General features: G+C 34.1%; 1 protein-coding gene across 1 annotated transcript; it reads right to left on the bottom strand.

Annotated features, from left to right (window-relative positions):
• Positions 1–6,990: 6,990 nt before the first annotated feature.
• On the bottom strand, positions 6,991–12,416 carry LOC111013335 (subtilisin-like protease SBT5.4). Its single transcript, XM_022287769.2, has 11 exons — positions 12,132–12,416; positions 11,949–12,058; positions 11,762–11,859; positions 11,521–11,685; positions 11,337–11,439; positions 9,985–10,519; positions 9,755–9,852; positions 9,274–9,519; positions 8,808–8,922; positions 8,430–8,643; positions 6,991–7,662 (listed from the first exon to the last, which is right to left on the bottom strand). Exons 1-11 carry the CDS (start codon positions 12,213–12,215, stop codon positions 7,124–7,126), a joined length of 2,307 nt encoding a protein of 768 aa, XP_022143461.1. The 5' UTR covers positions 12,216–12,416; the 3' UTR covers positions 6,991–7,123.
• Positions 12,417–18,134: the final 5,718 nt, after the last annotated feature.

Below are 18,134 nucleotides of genomic sequence, written 5' to 3' on the forward strand. Positions count from 1 at the left end.
TCATTCACCTCGATATTGAACCATGCAAATACCTTCCGTAGGGAGGCCGCGCCCAGGGCGACACAAGGCCGAGCATGGAACTCACAGCGTGAATTTAAAAGAGAACGTGAGAGAGAGAGTAAAGTATGTTATATATACTTTGTATATCAAATATATACGTTGTATATTACATATTCTCTTTTGCTCCCACTTAGTATTCTAAGACTAGGGTATATTACTTAGATAAATCCCGGCTAAGTGAAATTAACTAAGTGAATTTTTAGTCGACCCAATATAACTATTATATCGGAAGTTGTACAATAATGTTTTAGTTCGTTAAACACTTTAATAAACCAACGACATTATTGCTTGTATATAAAATATTGACTAATTCAACCCCCAGGTCGGTTCCCAGGTAGAGGTGTTCCCTTACGGTCAGCTTAAATACCTCAACCTAGACGGGGTTCCCTTATAGACAACATTTTATATTTAGTCTTTTATTATTTCATTTTAAACCTAGTTAAAACAAAATAAAAGACTACCCCCTAATCACATTAGAAGATATAACCTAAGGTCTAATTAATTTTAAACCCCTTTAAAATTAATTAACTTAGACCTTATGTTTGCATGCAACTCTTTATTATAGATTTTAATTTCTATCTACCACATTTTATAACTCTTATAAAATTTAAGAAATTAAAACTATAAACATGCATTGAAAGCATACATTAATATAACAATTATATTATCCAAAATAATGTCATGCTCAATGCAACTTTTTTTTCATCTAATTAATACAACACTTATATTAATTATGAAAATATAACATGCATACATACATTATAACATTTATAACTATATGATGCATGGCCATACATACATATTATATATCAAACATACATATTATGCATGTATCTTATGGTGGGATTTTAAAACTATATGGCATACAATATGCTATATGATTTTAATTAAAATATACATTCATAATGCATAAAATAATTAAATAGCAAAGTTGGAACGGTTTTTGGCACCTTAAAAAAACGAAATAAGAAAAAATAAGAAAACCGACTGCATCCTCCCTCAAACCGCGAACCGGAGCCTCGAAACGGCGTCGAAAACACCCGGGACAGAGCCCCGGCGCCTAAGGGCAGCGCCGCGGCGCTATGTGCTGTCCCGTAGCGCCATGGCGCTGTCTGCGCAGTCTGCTTCGTCTTCTTCGCTGTTTTATGCAACTTTTGCCCAATCTGACGCCACGAACGACTTTCGAGCGACCCAGACTTACAAAAACAAAACAGAAACATAATGCCCAAAACACCGGGCCCTTACATGATCGAATCATGAAGAAAAATGCTAGCTAAGTGCAAAAAATCCAAAAATTTTCCAACCCGCAAACCCATATTTCGAAAATATGAAATCACCCACCATACTTAACGATTTTGATCCCAAAAAAATCAGAACTGCAACCTGGCTCTGATACCAATTGAAGGGATGTGAATCACGAAGCGGAAGCGGATTTCCGTTGCTGATTTTCGGGATACAAAATCAAATTTTACAGAAGAAAATACAGGGGAAATTCCAAACCTTTGAAGAACGTTTCTTCAGTGAATTCCCCTCGAACACCACCATCGGATCTTCCTTGCTATCTTCTTGGGTCTCGGGATCGTGCTTGTGGTAGCACCTTGATCGAAAAGAGGGAGAAATTGAGAGAATTTTGAGAGAAATCGTCGGGAGTCCTTTTTTTTTTTGTTCTGTAACACAGTTGTTCTTCTCCTTCTCCAACACTTGGAGAAGAAGAAGGGTGATGTGGGGTAACTCCCCACGTCACAACACCTCCCACTCCCCTGCAATTTTGCAGGGGAGTTAATATTAATAATAATATTAATATATATATATATAATAATTAATATATATATATATATAATTAATTAATCAAATTAATTATTATTCCAATTAATAATTAATAAATATATATATACATAAATAATTAACACTTAATTATTTATTATAATATTAGAATCATATTCTAAAACATTTCTCTCGTATAACCTATAGTTTTAATGTACATCTTATGCACATTATTTTTAACCTATAGTTTTAATATGAATCTCATTCATATTAATTTTATTTGAATCTCATTCAAATAATATCTCTCATAATATATAGTTTTAATTTACAATTAACTATATATATTATAATGTATCAATATATATATAATCCCTTAAGTAATTTAACAATTCAAATTCTTCCAAAAATTTGATCTTCGTTTTACCCGTTATGAGCTAGCAAGGGGACCTAATGGACCTACAGATCCGAAGCTCCAACGATGCAAGATTAATCGGTCAAACTCATTGACCGAGTTAATCTAGATTCGTTAACTACGGGTCATTCCACTAAAGACCCGCAGTTGCACTCTTTTCACTGCAGAATGTTTTCGTGTCCATAGACATACGACCATTAATGACGAGTCAATCCTTCACGAGTGTTCGTAACTCAAGTTGGGTCAAATTACCGTTTTACCCCTGAGTTACATCTTACTTCTTAAACACCACTGCTCCTCTAATGAACAACCCGGTTATGGTCCAACCAGTAATCGGAAGTCCCTCTCGACCAATGAGAGGGTTGGGCCCCTTGTTCAAGTACCAGAGTCAGCATTTAAGGGAACACTCACCTACTTCCCTAAAGTCGGGGAGGAGTGCGGCCGACTCTGTAAAAGTTATGTTCCCAGCTCCCCACTCGGTCTCGTCCCCAAAATGGTAGGAATGTTGAGTCGACGACTCGGGCCACTCTCACCCATACAGATCAAAGGACGAGCCCTCACGGGCAGAAGTCCATAACTCACTCAGGATTGAGAATGAGTTGCCTGGTCATCCTAAGAAATGACAACCTATTAGTTAACGGTGTTACATCTAAAGATTACCTATTTCATGATCCGGTCTTATACAAACTCATTGTATAGGATACCTCCACTCGCATGTCTCCACACGAACGACCTGGATCGAGTCGTCTGTAACCTTTACAGAGTGGGCCGTATCCATAGTGTTGCCAGGATAAGGTACCCAGCCTTATCCATATACTATAAACCCTTTAGGTTATTCACGGGACATTATCCATTCATATATCAGGGGTATATCAAATATATACCCCGTATATCAACTATATACCCAGTATATATACTGTCCCGATTACATCACAAATAACCTTGGATGTTTAGTTTATTGGATTTTGGATAATGCAAAGCTATGAATTAACAACAAATTTATTGAATAAAACTTTATTAAATAGACATTTGTTTTTACAAAATACAAACTACGAGTTTGGGGCAACACACCCAAAGGGTTTATTTTTTCTTTTGCCCTTTATAGCTCTTTCTTTTGTTTAGAAATTGATATATTATGTTGAATGGAACTTTTTGCTTTTAATTTAAATTAACTTTTAGAATTAAAAATAACATACCACTTTCCTACTACATTACTACTAGCGGAGTCGTACCTAGCACAAAGTTTATGTGCGTCAAAATACCTATTAGCTCAACCATCGTGAGATCGAGAGAAGTTACCTAGCCTAAAGGAGTTGTAACTCACAATGAGGTCTAAGAAACTACCTAGATCTGATTGAATCATCCTTTCCACATAGGTAAATCTTTGCTTGCTGGACAAGAGGTAACTCGAGTGAGTAATGTATCTAAGTGTAAGTGAGCTATTTACAAGCAGTATAATTCACTTTGTAATTATCGGATTCTTCGTGACATTTTGTTGATGCGTGGATTTTGACCCTCCGGTTCTTCTTCTCGCACACACCTAACTTAATAATAAGGGAACCGATACCTGCAAAACCAAACCGATCTAAACCGGTGTGACCTAGGCTCCGATGCTTAAGTTAGCGAGGGAGAGTTGAGAAAATAGTGAGGTAGAGATAAGTTACTTGCCTGGCGATCGAAAGAGAACCAACTAGTCCGAGCAGGGCTCGGTCCCGACCCCTGCTGGCTCTGAGCCGGGCTCGGCCCAGCCTGTGAGTCTCCCGCCCGTGATCAACGATTTTCCTTAAGTCCTGCAACTATGAATTAGGGTTTAGCTACGGAAGGTTATGGAATTATCTCCACGGCTATAAATAGCGGTCTAACCCTAGAGGTAAGGGGACATCTGGAGTTTACTACTTCTCAACTTTCCCTTGCTAACTTAGGCATCGAAGCCCGTATGACTAGAGTTACACCGGTTTAGTTCGATTTGGTTTTGCAGGTATCAACCCCCGAATAATCAAGTTAGGTTTGTGCGAGGAGGAGAACCGGAGGACCAAAATCCACACATCAACAATTATTTCTGTTGCATAATAGAAAGTATTATAAACATATACCTGTACTTTAGGTTATAATATACTTACCATGTGTTGTTAAAATACTTTAGGTTATGTTATATATGTCTATCTATCATAATAATTACTTTGTCCAAATATAAATATAAAATTATTTTGGTATAAATGTCAAATAGGTACCACTTCTATTCCGTGCGCATGCTTCATAGTGGTATTTGGAACAACAAATATAATTGCATAGACTATAAAGTCTCATAACTAATGTTTTATCCGCTAATATATATCTTTCGTCAATTTGATTGAAGAGGTCATGCAACAATTAGGAATGTTGGGTAATTTTGATTTTCCTGATGTATTCGCATGCATAGGATCTACCTATTTCGAGTTACCTGGTCATCCTATAAAAATATTAATCTAGTTAGTTTATAGTGTTATAACTAAAGATTAAGGGCTTGTTTGGTTGGAAACTCGGATTCTGTTTTTTGTTTTCAGATTCACTAAATCAAATGGATCCAACGAATATGCGTTTGGCAAGATTTTTGATATTTGTTTTTGAAAACTGTTTTCGGATTTGTGATTCAAACAGTAGAAATTTTGAAAAAGGTTTTTTTATGTTTTCAGTGTTTTCAGATTCAGAATTTGAAATTTTGAAGATGCAGAATTACATTAAAAATGATAACAACTTTGATAAATATATTACTTCATATTATAAACTCATTTTATGTTTGTTAAAATTAAAACATGTAAAATATAATGTATTCTAAATTATATAACCTTGTAAAATAACAATTATACAAAATTCATAAAAAAATATTAATATAAGTTTAGATTAAACTAAAATTTAGTTTGTAACTACTTCTAGTTTACAAATATATACTAAACACACATTGAACAATTTTTTAAATTGAGATTCAATTACCAAATCTGCTACCAAACACATATCTGAAAACACTGAAAACAAAGAATACAACTCTGGTTTTCATTGAATCCCTTGTTTTCAAATTTCTATTTTCTGATTACCAACCAAATGCACCCTAATTATTTCGCAGTCCAGTCTTATACAAACTCATCGTATAGGATACCTCGACTCGTAGGTCTCCACATGAACGACCTGGATAGAGTCGTTTTTAACCATTACAAAGCATGTCGTATCCATAGTGTTGCTAGGATAAGGTACCCAACCTTATCCATGTACTATAAACCATTTAGGTTATTACTGAAACATTATCCACTTGTATATCGATTATATACTGTATATTTATTATATATTATATATCAAATATATATACTATATATTAAATATATACCATATGTCATTTACATACTGTTCCAGTTACATTAAATAATATTCGATCTTAGTTTATTGGAATACGAGTAATGCAAAAAAAATAACTCTTTATTGGATAAATAAATAATTTGTTCATTAATTACAAATACACGAGCTAAAGGCACCAAACCCAACACTAAATTCATAAAAAGAAAAAAGAAAAAAAATACAAAACTTAAAAGATGAACTATAATCTTAATGAAGATTTAATTTGGATGAAGTTTGAAGGTCTTTGAAATGTAGAAGGAGTAAGTATATTGGGAGACTAAATAATCATGTCATGTCTTATGTCGAAGACATTTGTTGGTGCACCTAGCACGAGTATATGCTCCCCATTATAAAGTCATTAATGAGTTTGCAATAGTGCGTTTGCATGTCTTGGTATATAGAACTATGTACGTGGTCAGTATCCATAACTATATAGTAGCTTTAAGGCTCTAGGGCATATACATCATGTCATTTCGACTATATATATAGAACTATCTCCATTTCCCTTTCTCTATACGAATTTTCTCATTCTTTCATTTTCCGAAGAACACATCTGTTGGTGCATGTAGAACGGGTATGTGCTTCCCATTACAGTGTCCCTGTCAAATTTAAAGGTTGTCACACTTTGACTTCTTCCCGTCTGAAAAACATAACTTTCTCTTTTGGCAACTATTTTACTTATAATTCTCATTGTCCTTTCCAATCATCTTTTCCATCTTTTACTTCTTTCTCTCAACTCTCAACTCTCAACAATTATATTACCTTAAATATCAATTCCTCCAATGTTTGCTTCTAATTTTTGCAAATTAGGGCTCAAATGCGCAAATTAAAATGGAAATCAAATGATGCAATTCATACAACCAAAGAATCAAGCTAGGACAGAGTTTCATTTCGGACGAATGTGACAACAAACCGGTTTGGATGACATATTTTGTGGTAGAAAACCATCAAGGAGAAGAAGAAATTCTTCAATTCTTCTATTGTTGAACTAAATTCTTCTTCTAATTCGAATGCTTACCAGATGAATTTCGATCATGGAATCGGAAGCTCAATCTCTACAAGTCATTCTCTGTTCGATTTGTTGATCCGTCCATATTTCGTGGAACTTGAGATTGTTGAGTTGATAAAGAATTAGTTAAATTTATTTTGTAATTTAATTAGTTTGAAAAATATTCAAATTAGTTTGCTTACCATTTATGTAGGTAGGTATTTTAGGGATTCACAACTAACCAAAATTTGTGGCTCCTTAAATAAGCGGGTAAAATTGACAAATGATGGAAGATAGTCCCGTAAATCTAGGGACATCAGATGTGGGTGGGGGTTAATATGTAAATTTACCCTTTCCATAATTTTCGGATGGTCATTTTTCATCAGTGTGGATGTAGCCCTTTTCCAAGAAAAAAATCCATTATCATTGAACAAATCGACAACTGTAGGCAGACAAAGAATTTTGGAAAAGAATGTGAGACAAGAAACTCAACAAGACATAAACAACAACCTGTGTTTATTTGCTCTTACAAATCACCCCAAGTTCACCGCAATGGGACTTCTAACACGGTGGTTCCCATCCGACCATGCGAGCCACCCAAACACATACCCCCGTCGCTCTTCATTCTCCACTCGCCGCACCACCACTCTGAAACTCTGCTCCTCGCCAATTCCAGTAAACTTCAGCATATTTGGCTCCACCGAAACCGCAACTCCCGGGGGTGCCTTGACCTGGGCCACGTACGTGCCTGGGCTCCCCACATTCTTGACCCTTCTCTTGGCCTTCACGGGGCCAAATTTGAGATTAGGGATGGAGATTGATGGGTAGTTGAAATCTGTTAGTTTGAAGGAGTGTGAGCATGCGAATGGGGCGCTGGAGAATTTCTTGATTTGGGTTTGGTTGTAGCCTCGAGCGCAGAGGAAGTTCAAGTAGTCCTTGAGGGTGAGGTCGTAGACGAGGCCCGGGTTCAGGGCCTTGTTTGGGCGGACGTGGCCCGCGCCGTAGGATAATGGGTTGGCTTTCAGCTGGGTTGTGTTTAGTATTGGATGTAAGTCGTTGGCTTTGGTTGCAGCTGCAAAACAGAGTTCAAACAAAAACCATTTGGGGATTAACAAAGTTTTAATATTATGTTCATATTAGGAATATTGAAACCGTAGATTCACTATCGTGTTGAAAATATTGACTTGTTCGTAGATAGGTGCCTTTTACGCTATGTTCAAGTTGACAAAAGCTTAAGGGTGGTTCGTGTCATTGGTAAGCATGTAAATATTCTTAAGCACCTATAGCTAAAAATCTATTATTAATGTTTTGGAAATACAAGTGATTGTTTTTTTTTTTTTTGACTAAATATATATTATGTGGTTCTATTATTTAAGGTTTTCCTCAATTTTATCCTAAATGTATTAAAAATTGTCAATTAAGTTCTTTATATTTTGTTAACATAAAGATAATGTGTCATTAAATTATTGTTTTATTAATATATTTAGATATATAGACATGTCGCTTGAAAAAAATGAACTTTTTATTAATAATTGGGTTAGATTTTGCATCAGCAAATCAAATTTCACGTATCAAATAACATTTAACTATCATGTTTACATTAGTTGAAAAGAAAAAGAAAAGCAACATGTTTATTTTCTTTTTTTGTTACCTCTTTTTGAAAGCGTTTTTTAAATCTAAGCCAACTTTTAAGAATTTAAAAAATTAAAATAAAATACTTTAAAAAAAAAACTTGCTTTTGATTTTGAAATTCTTAAATGTATTTCTAAAGAAATTGTCACGGAACAAGTACAAAATTAGAAAAATAGATTTAATGATTTAGTAATTTGAATGTATTACCTGTGGTCATGAGTGCAGATTTGATAGCTGCTGGACTCCACTTTGGATAACGGGTCTTGAGAAGGCCAACGATACCAGAAACGTGAGGACAAGACATGGAGGTCCCAGATTCTGCATTAAATGGGCTCCGACGTTTATCAAATGATGAGCCACTTGGTGATGCTTCTTCAGAGTAAGCAGCAATTATGCTGACACCTGGTGCTATAATATCAGGCTGCCAAAAAAACACACAACTGAATGTTTGTATAACTAGGAGTGTTCACGAGATGAGATGGCAACGTCCTCGTTTAGGTGGCAGGGACGAGTCCTGTGGGAAGCCTAAACTGAGATTTCACGTCCCGTGGAAAAAATTGAACACCTCTAAGATATGACTCAAACCTTGAGTATTGACTCCTCGATTGTGTTGGGACCTCTGGATGAGAATGAAGCCATAAATGGTGCTGGTTTTACTCCAAGTTCTGTCTTTACGTGAGTCATGTAAGCCATTGGAATTCTGATTCAAGTACACCATGTCACATATAAGTTGCAGGACCAAACTAATTTTAAGAAAGCTATTAGACCTTTATGTTTGAATATTTTTCAATTTAATCTCTCACCATCCTTATTACATGTTAAAATTGGCAGATGATAAACTTACTGATTGCAAAACAGTTTTTTTTTTTTTTTGAGAAGAAGTAGAGGAGGAATGAGAAACTTTTCTATCGTATTCCTCTTCAAAATGTCTGCTAATTCACCCGTTTATCATCAGCCGATTTTAACACTTACCAACCGGAAGAGACTAAATTGAAAAATGTTAATCGAGCATTCGGGAGTTGAGAATTGATGGGATTGGTGGAGTAATTACTTGGTAGATTTGATGTACTGGAAGATTAGTTCACCATCAGCATAGCTGACATGGGAAGCAGGGAGCAAATGTGCATCAGCTAAAAGTTCATCCCCATTATCCTGAGCGTTGGCCAGAATCATCCCCACAGCACCTGCTTGAGCAGCCACATAGCCCTTGTCCACCCTCGCATTGTCCCCTCGAAGGCAAACCACAATCTTCCCTTCTACCTTTTTGGGATCAAGAGACCCCTCCTCACACAGTTGCCTGCAATGACCCATCATCTAGCAAGTGTCATTATTGTCTCTTTAACGACGTGTTTAGAAGTGATTTTAGCTTGTCATTTTATGTGGTTGCCAAAATCACTTTCATTTATAATAGTAATGGTTTGCAGTGATATACCAAGTCATTTAGAGAATGGAAAAAGTGATTTTAACAATGAAAAAGCCAGTTCCAAATATGTCTTGAGTCTATTAGTAGACAATGGTGAAAATATACTCACGCATATTCAAGGGAGACATTGCTGGCTTTCGCATCTGCCGTGCTAATTAATGGGTAGAACTTTTGAGCCGGTAGTATTTTGTCGGAAAGACTTGCTCCCTGGGATTGACAATTGAAAGATCATACATTAGGAACACAATTAAAATCCTAGTTAGACAAGGAGAACATCGTGAGTACATAAGTGAGGGATAATATCTCCGTGGAGATCACTAAAATAGAAAATACGAGTACCTTGATATGCTTCCTATTTCCAAGGCCCACATAGCTGGCGAAAAGCCTGTCGGCTGTGCTAGCTCCCACAGTTATCATCCATGGCGCCACATTTGAAACAGTTCCTCGACCTGGCCCTGAATTTCCCGCAGAGCAGACGACGGTGATGCCATGCTGAACTGCATGGAATGCTCCGATAGCCAGTCCGTCGTCGGAGAATTCTTCGGGACTTCCACCGAGTGAAACCGAGAGAACGTCAACTCCGTCATGGATGGCAGCTTCGAAGCCAGCAAGGATGTCCGCCATAAAACACCCACCAGTGAGCACAGCAGGCCAGCATACCCTATAGGCAGCAACACGGGCTCTGGGGGAACCTCCTTTTGCAGTTCCGTTGCCATTCCCAAAAACGCTCGCTCCAGAAACGAAATTGCCTCCAGCAGTGGATAGAGTGTGCGTTCCATGGCCTTCATCGTCCCTTGCCGTTTCGTAGCTGGCATTGAGAGGTCCTATAGAGGCTACATAGCCTTTGTTGAAATACCTCGCTCCAATCAGCTTCCTAACAAACAAACAAAAGGGACCAATAGAGTGGAATGTGAGCAAGAGAGAAATTATATGGAAAAAGAACCTCTATTCACCGAAATTAGAATTGGACCACTACTTAACATTCTCTCTAACGAACACTACAATTCACTCAGCCATCGGGTCGACAGACTCTGCAACTTACATCCACTTCTTAATTAACTAAACAATGAAAATTAACCACCAACTATTAACTCTTAAAGCGTGAAAACACTGGCCATGAAACTACCACGGTTTACACTAATTTCTAACACTTCCTATGTCTAAAGCTTCAAACTTTCAACTACTACTTTTAGTTTAAAAAATACATTTGGTCACTGTACTTTATTGAAGTAATGATTTATTCCATAAACTTTATGTGTAATGATTTAGTCTCTACACCTTCAAATTAAATTAGTAATTATGTACTCTCTCAACTTTAATATGTAATACTTTAGTCTTTATAATTTAAAATTTGTAACAATGTAGTCTATTGTAAAAAGAGTCGAATTTTATCATATAATGATTTAGTTTTTGTCATTTAATTTATAAATATATTTAGTTCTCCATCATCTACGTATATAAGAAATCTTATTAAATAATCTTAACAAAACATTTTCGTAATTAGGCAGTAATCATTACAAACTCTAAACTAAAAAACTAAATTATATTGTTATCAATTTCAAATTACAATGACTAAATTTTTAATTTTGTTATCAATTTCAAACTACAATGATTAAATTGTTACTCGGACGAAGGTGTTTTAAAACCAAGAAAGAGAGAGAGATAATGAAGCTAGATTTGATGTACTGTACCTGTTGCAACGAAATTTGGAGCCACCCTCACAACTTCCCCTCCACCTCGATGGGATAGGTCCATATCCTTTGTCGCTGAAGCTCTTTGATTCTGGCCAAACGCCTAATTACAAAAAACGGACTCATAAAAATCATTACCCAAATTGCAAAATCTTCAAAAACTTAGAAACGAAACAGGACGAACCTGTGTCAAGGTTGCCAATGATTGTGGATTCACCAAAACTTGCAAGGTTCCAAATAGAGTTTGAGGGAATTTCACCATCATTTTCCAGTCCAAGAAAGCTCCATGAACCTGTTGTGTGCAGTTTTCTTGCCTTGTTCTCGTGGACCGACACCACGCTGGGATGTTCTGCCATGATTTGTAAGTTAGAAACTTTGGATATCAACAGCAACGAAGAAGAAAAAACACGACAAAATTTGCTTACTTGCTAGCTCTTGTGCAACTTTCTCATCAAGTATGGCTGCAAAGCCATTGATATATTTGTTGTAGGAGTAGAAAATTGCATCCTTGGCTGCCACATTGCTGTAAAATAAAGACAAAAACAAGAGCAAAAGTCAACTTGAAACTACAGTCTCAACGATAAGGTATATATCAGAAGTTTTCTTCTTCACCTCCCCAATAACGAGCCGAGTAAATTGTAGTGAGATTCCGTCGCAAGTTGGAGATCAATTGCAGAAGGATTCAGGCCATGTGAATGTGATCCCAAGTAAAAAATGTATGACTGCACAAGATGGAGAAGAAATTTCAGTGCTTCACAAGGAAAAACGCATTTAGGACACACGATATCGGCTTACCTTCTTGGTGGCAAAGGTGGATGTTTGCAACACAGCAAAAAGGAAGAACAACAGAAGCAATGAAGAATGGTTGAAACCCTCCATGGCTTTTGCTTTTGAGTTGTATGAATGATTCTTCTGTTTTATAATGGCAAGAGGAAATGGTGAGTGCTGAAGTTTGGGCTCAGATTGAAGAATGATTCTTCCATTTCAAGAGAACAAAGAAGGCAAAAATGGAGGAATATCTTGGTCTTATGGAGAAGAAAAAAGGATAATTATGGAAAGGAAATCAAAACCAATTAACAACATTCACTGGACCAAAGGAGATGATATGGTAAGGTAACAATTGAGGATTTGCAACTGCCAGATCAGCCTCTTTACCTTTGTCCATGGCACCTTCCAAAAACAGGTATTTTCGCTTGCAAATGGATGACCTTTTTTCAAGCATGGGAATCTCTGCATTTGAAGTTTGAACTTGGGAAAAAATGCCAACTCATTTTTCCATGGCCCAAAAAATAACATTGCAAAATCGGAACTCTGTGTCTAATAGATTCTTAAATTTGTTTTTTTTCTATTTGAATAGAATAAGTAAAGTAGGAGATTCGAACTCATGACCTCTTGATGCAAGACTGGTATCAGTTATCGCTCAACTAAGTTCATCTTAACAAGTTTCTAAACTTTAAAAAGTATAATATAAATATAAGAATTTTTAATTTTGTGTCCAATAGATTCATAAATGTTAACGTTATAGTATTAATAAGTAAATTATAATGTATCTATGTTTGGTGTACCCATCTCTTTCTTGTTTCCTTGTTCAATATTTATATTTTTTTAACCTTTTTTTCTGGTTACTTTTACACTATTTTGTTTGCCATATTATAAAAAAAAATGTTCTTTTTTTATGTTATTTTGTATGCATACGTTAGCGTTATTTTTTAGTTTGACAAAAAAAAACTCCTATATTTTTGTCAATAGTTTGATTCTAATTTTTTTTTAATTACATTATTTCTTAAATTAACCCAGAAATAATACTCTGGAGATAGCATACCATAGCTTCAACAATTTTCTAAAAGGAAAAAGAAAAAAAGAATTTGTTATTTAGGGTGGTATATACTATATTGGAGAGATTTTGGAAAATTTTGAAATTTATCCTCTTTATTAAAAAAGGGTTGTCAACCTAATAATGGACAGGTGTCATCAGCCTGTTGACTCTCTTTTTTGAGTGCCATATTCCACTATCAGCTTTTGTTGCCATAATTGAGGAGCAATATGGGTATTTTATTAATTTGATGTATTTTCTTAATATCACATGCACAATACTCATGGAAATGGACGATCCAAGATTTGACGTGGGAGGGGTTGAAATGTATATAAATATAATTCAAAAATATCAATTTTAAGCGTAAATTTAACAATATATATCAATTTATACTTTGGATAACCGCTGGAGTTTCTATCTTTTTAAATATCGCAAATTTTACTATTTGATAAATTTTTATTTAAAAATTTGTTGAAAAATGTGTGTTAGAAAATATATATTTGCTATGAAATTGATATGATTTAAACAACAATTACCATTAAAGTTAAATTTTTTTTCTCTCTTACATTTATTTAAGGGTGGATTTTGTACCTAAATCAAAATTAATTTGAAAATTTTTGTTTATATTAAATTAGTGAATTTTTATAATTTTCTTTGTTTAAATTAATAAGTGATTTTTTTTGGAGAGATTATAGAGGGTACTCAAGTAAAAACAGTAAAGTTAGTCTGAATATAGCTCAACTGATTAAAACATATATTTTTTCAATTAAAAGGTCAGTGTATTCAAATTCTATTCCACGTATTAAATAGAAATACAAAAAGGAAGATATAAGTTAAATTGATTTGAGAGAGAGAGGAAGGAATATAGAGTGTAGTTGCCAACATCAGCATGACTAACTTTACTCCTTTTTTCGAAGTCCAAAGTTCGAACCTCCATATCCTTAATTTGTCGTAGTATAATGGTCTTTTAAAAGGGACGGTTTTTTAGAACTAAAAGAATGTGTGTGAGATTTATATTTTTAAACTAAGTTAATAAATAATCTGTAGTATATATAAAAGTCTCTAGAGAGAAATTTTGTGTCATTTTTACTTCTTAGTATAATTATTTTTACTATTCCTTCGAGGACAATTGTGTCATTTAAATACAAATTTTTTCTCTTCCAATTTCTCTCCTCTCCCTCGCGATTTCACCCCTCTTTTTCTCTTACTAATCTTTTCTCACTTTTCAAATACTGTCTTTCCACGGTTACAAAATCTATTTGTTTTTTTCTCTCTCGAAAACTCTACCATTTTTCTCTCTTTTAACGCTTTCATTATCTATTTTTTCCCTCTCAAATACTCTATCATTTTTCTCTCTTAATTCTTTCATTATTTTTATCTTTTTTAATTTTCTTTTTACTCCTTTCATCCCCATCCATCCAAATTTCTTAACCCACGTAATCATTTATTATTTAATAATGTCAAAAAGTTAGAAAATAATAATTTAAAGTGTGAAGTTTTTATCATTGTAACTTTTTTTATGAGAAATTTGTCCTTTGCTAGGAATTAAATATACGCTAATCTATTAATTATCAATTTTAGTAATTTTTTAAATAGTAAACGACAATAGAAGACTTTTTGTCTTCTTCAACCGTAATTTCAAGATTAAAACACATCACAGAACAACTCATTCATGAATCTAGCAGCTGTAATGAATGGATCATTCATCCTATTATTCAATGCTTTTAACTTTCCATCCATGAAATTTTGATAAATCTTTCCTCTTCCCATTTCCAATGCTTTACATAATATATATAGATGATAAAATAAGTCTTTGAAAAGAAGAGTGTCTGGTAACAAGGAGGACAATGCAAAATATATTGGAAGAAAAATATACAAGGCATAACAAAAGCACTATTGTTTGAGGAATAATTAGGGAGATTCTCCTTTTTAGCATGAAGCTTGTCCGCAGGTGGACGACACGACAAAGATAATCTGCTTCCTTTAGTAGATGGATCGCACGGCGTAGCGGTAAATGGCCGAAACTTTAGTCAACGTTGTAGTTGTAGAGGAAAGCAAACACACGAGCGTTGTCTATTTCGTTCCAAATGTGGTGGCAATTTCTTGGTCCAAGGAAAAGGAAAATGAACGAGGAGAATGAGGAGAGAGAGAGAGTTAGGGTTTGATTTTTTTCTTCTCTTAAAATACTTATTTATTTATTTATTATTATTCTCTTAAAATACTTGGGCCTTTCCACATCTAGCTCAATTTGGGCCTTTGTCATTTCGTCGGGCTTTGGTTTTGATCTTTCTGTAACATTAGTCATGTCTTACGTAGCCCAAATACTATTTGGTTAGGATAGAAATATGAACGTATCTTCTCTGTGATAACGCATCTTGTGAGCTACAATTCATTAGACTTATATTTGAATTAATTGTTAGTTTTCGTTTTAATATCACATTATTTACGCACATAAGATATATTTTGCAGGAATGAATAATCGAGAGGAAACGAGACATAAATTGATCAAATTGAGAGGAAAATCATAGCCCGAGCGAATAGAAGACATTACAATACTTAATCAAGCCCAAAAACCGGAGGAGACAACGCCACCGCGTTGCCACAGAGCGTCGTAGCGCTCCGAGGTTTAAATTTCGCGTTTTTTGAATAGTGTAGTGCCATGACCTCGTGTATAGCGCTACGGTGCTGCCGCGACGATTTTTTTAAAAAAATAGGGTTTTGTAGCCATCGAGAGAGAGGAATTTGGGAGAGATTTTTTTGCAGTTCTGATTTTTGGCCAATTTGGAGGGCAAAGAGACCATTGGAGAGTTTAGAAAAGTAATTTTCAAGGCTCGGGATCGTGGAGGTCGCTTTGGGGACAGATGATTGATACGCCGAACATAGTTTCTTCTCATTTCCACTGATTTTTCTAGTTTTGTTCTGGAATTCTCATTGTGATTTTATTGTTTTACATTGAATATAAGAAGCTAAACCTCTTATTTTAGGGATTGATGTAGCCATTGAATTTTATGTTTTGATTGTTTATTTTTCTTGATTGAATGTTTATGAATATTCTATTTATTCTTCTCTCTACTTAATGTCTTGAATCTACTAGTCATAGATTGATTGATTTTAGACTTGAAATCTTACGTTCGGGAGACGTGGTTTAGAGTTAGAACTGAAATGTATAACTAAAGGGGTTTTAAGTTCATGAGATTTAGAAGTCCTTTAAAAGGTCGTTAGAAGACTTATTCAATAAAGTATTTACTTGTTATAGAAACTAGATAGAGATATTGGTTTCTTAATTGATAAGAAGAATTAGCTTTAGCTCGGGAGAGTTCTTGGCCTATAGAATTAATAATTCGTTCAGTTAGTATTTAAGTAGTTGGTTCATGGATTTGTTAGGTGAAATCAATTCTCTAGGACCTTTCCCCATTGTTTTTATCTTTATTAGGGTGTGTTTATTTTCTTTGATTCTATTTTTTCATTCGGATTGAGTGATTGTATATGTGGTAACTTGAGTGAGCTAGAAACCCAATCCAGAGGACGATATCCGTATTCACATACCATCCATATTAAAACTTGACCAGTACACTTGCGGTAAGCAATTTCTGCTGTAACCTCCAAAGTTTGCCTTTTTTTTTCCCTTCCACTCACTGTCTTCCATTTTGTTTTCTTCAACGTTTAATCTTATTTTAGTTTTTTTTTATTTATTGGTTTTTTCTTAAATAAATATAAATTTTTGAAAGGAAATAAAGTATAAGTACTTCAACATTTTATACTAAATTTTATTCTTTGTCAATATCATTTTTTAAGATTATTTACTTTTTTTTAGAAACAGATAGATTATTTAATTTTTTTAATTCAATAATTACGGAACGGCCTCTAGAATGGCAATGCATATCTTACCATTATTTTAATTTTCGAATGTGGCAATATATGTACATTTATTATCTAAAATTTGTAAATTCTTTTAGTTTTGAATTGGTGATATAAATTGCATTAAATTTATTATTGCGATACTTTTAAACAATGAAAGACATAAGGCTATTAATAAGAATTTAGTATATAATATTAAACTTGAGCTTTTGATAATACCTAAACTATCCTATTTTTAATTAAAAATAATACAAATTAAATTCAAATCTTTTAAGACCTTTTCACTAACCACACATGTTTACATAAAATTAGAAAATTTATTTGGTAAATAAACTAAATGCACATAAAATTATTAATAAATAAAGGAAATATAAAATGGTATAATATGAATATTTTACCTTCAGTTAAGTTATGAAATTTAAAAATGGTTTGGAATACCATAAATAATGAACTCCTCCATTTCCTATACTATAAAAATGACTAATTTTTCATTCATTTTTATAAAACAACACCACTTTTATCTTCTTTCTTTGACCATTTGTTAATTTTAAAATTGTCATATTTGAAAACATATATTTATTTTATATTACTTATATAAATGCTTCATTTTCTTATTTGGTAAAATAAATTGACAAATTTACAAATTCCATCTCACCTGTTATAAACTAGTATTGAAAAAAAAAAGTTGGGTTACTATAACTACATCCTTCTAAAGAGCTTTTTCTTATAAAATATTATATATTTCCAAAATATGAAACTCCTCTAAGGCGATTTGTTTTTGTTTGGGGATGTAGATAGCTTTTTTAGATGTCGTGAATAATTGATACGAGTAACTATAAATGTCTTGCATCTTTAGAGAGTGTTGATCTAGAAATTTGGTATCCTAGAATTCCGCCGAATTCGCACCAATCTTCAAGAATAAAAGGGATCGACAAGACCTGCAAAATAGAATAACATTAAAGACTGGTGTGACTCTTGTCACACAGGCTCCGATGCTTAGGTTAAAATCAGAGTAGTTGAGTATAAGTGTAGAGTGGTGTGAGTATAGATTTGTCGCCCCCCAACTTACTTCCCTATTTATGATACATCTAGTAAATCTATCTCCTTTTGAATATAGGATATCTCCT

The sequence above is a fragment of the Momordica charantia genome, assembly GCF_013281855.1.
Source record: "Momordica charantia cultivar OHB3-1 chromosome 10 unlocalized genomic scaffold, Mcharantia_2.0 BLBB01000010.1, whole genome shotgun sequence".
In the NCBI taxonomy this organism is placed as follows: domain Eukaryota; kingdom Viridiplantae; phylum Streptophyta; class Magnoliopsida; order Cucurbitales; family Cucurbitaceae; genus Momordica; species Momordica charantia.

Bases quoted from the DNA above. Each gene is read 5' to 3' on its own strand.
- LOC111013335 (XM_022287769.2), bottom strand. From the start codon at position 12,215: ATGGAGGGTTTCAACCATTCTTCATTGCTTCTGTTGTTCTTCCTTTTT. The intron at 12,059-12,131 runs GTAAGCCGATAT...CATCTTGTGCAG, and splicing joins CCACCTTTGCCACCAAGAAG to TCATACATTTTTTACTTGGG. The intron at 11,686-11,761 runs GTAAGCAAATTT...AAATCATGGCAG, and splicing joins AGTTGCACAAGAGCTAGCAA to AACATCCCAGCGTGGTGTCG.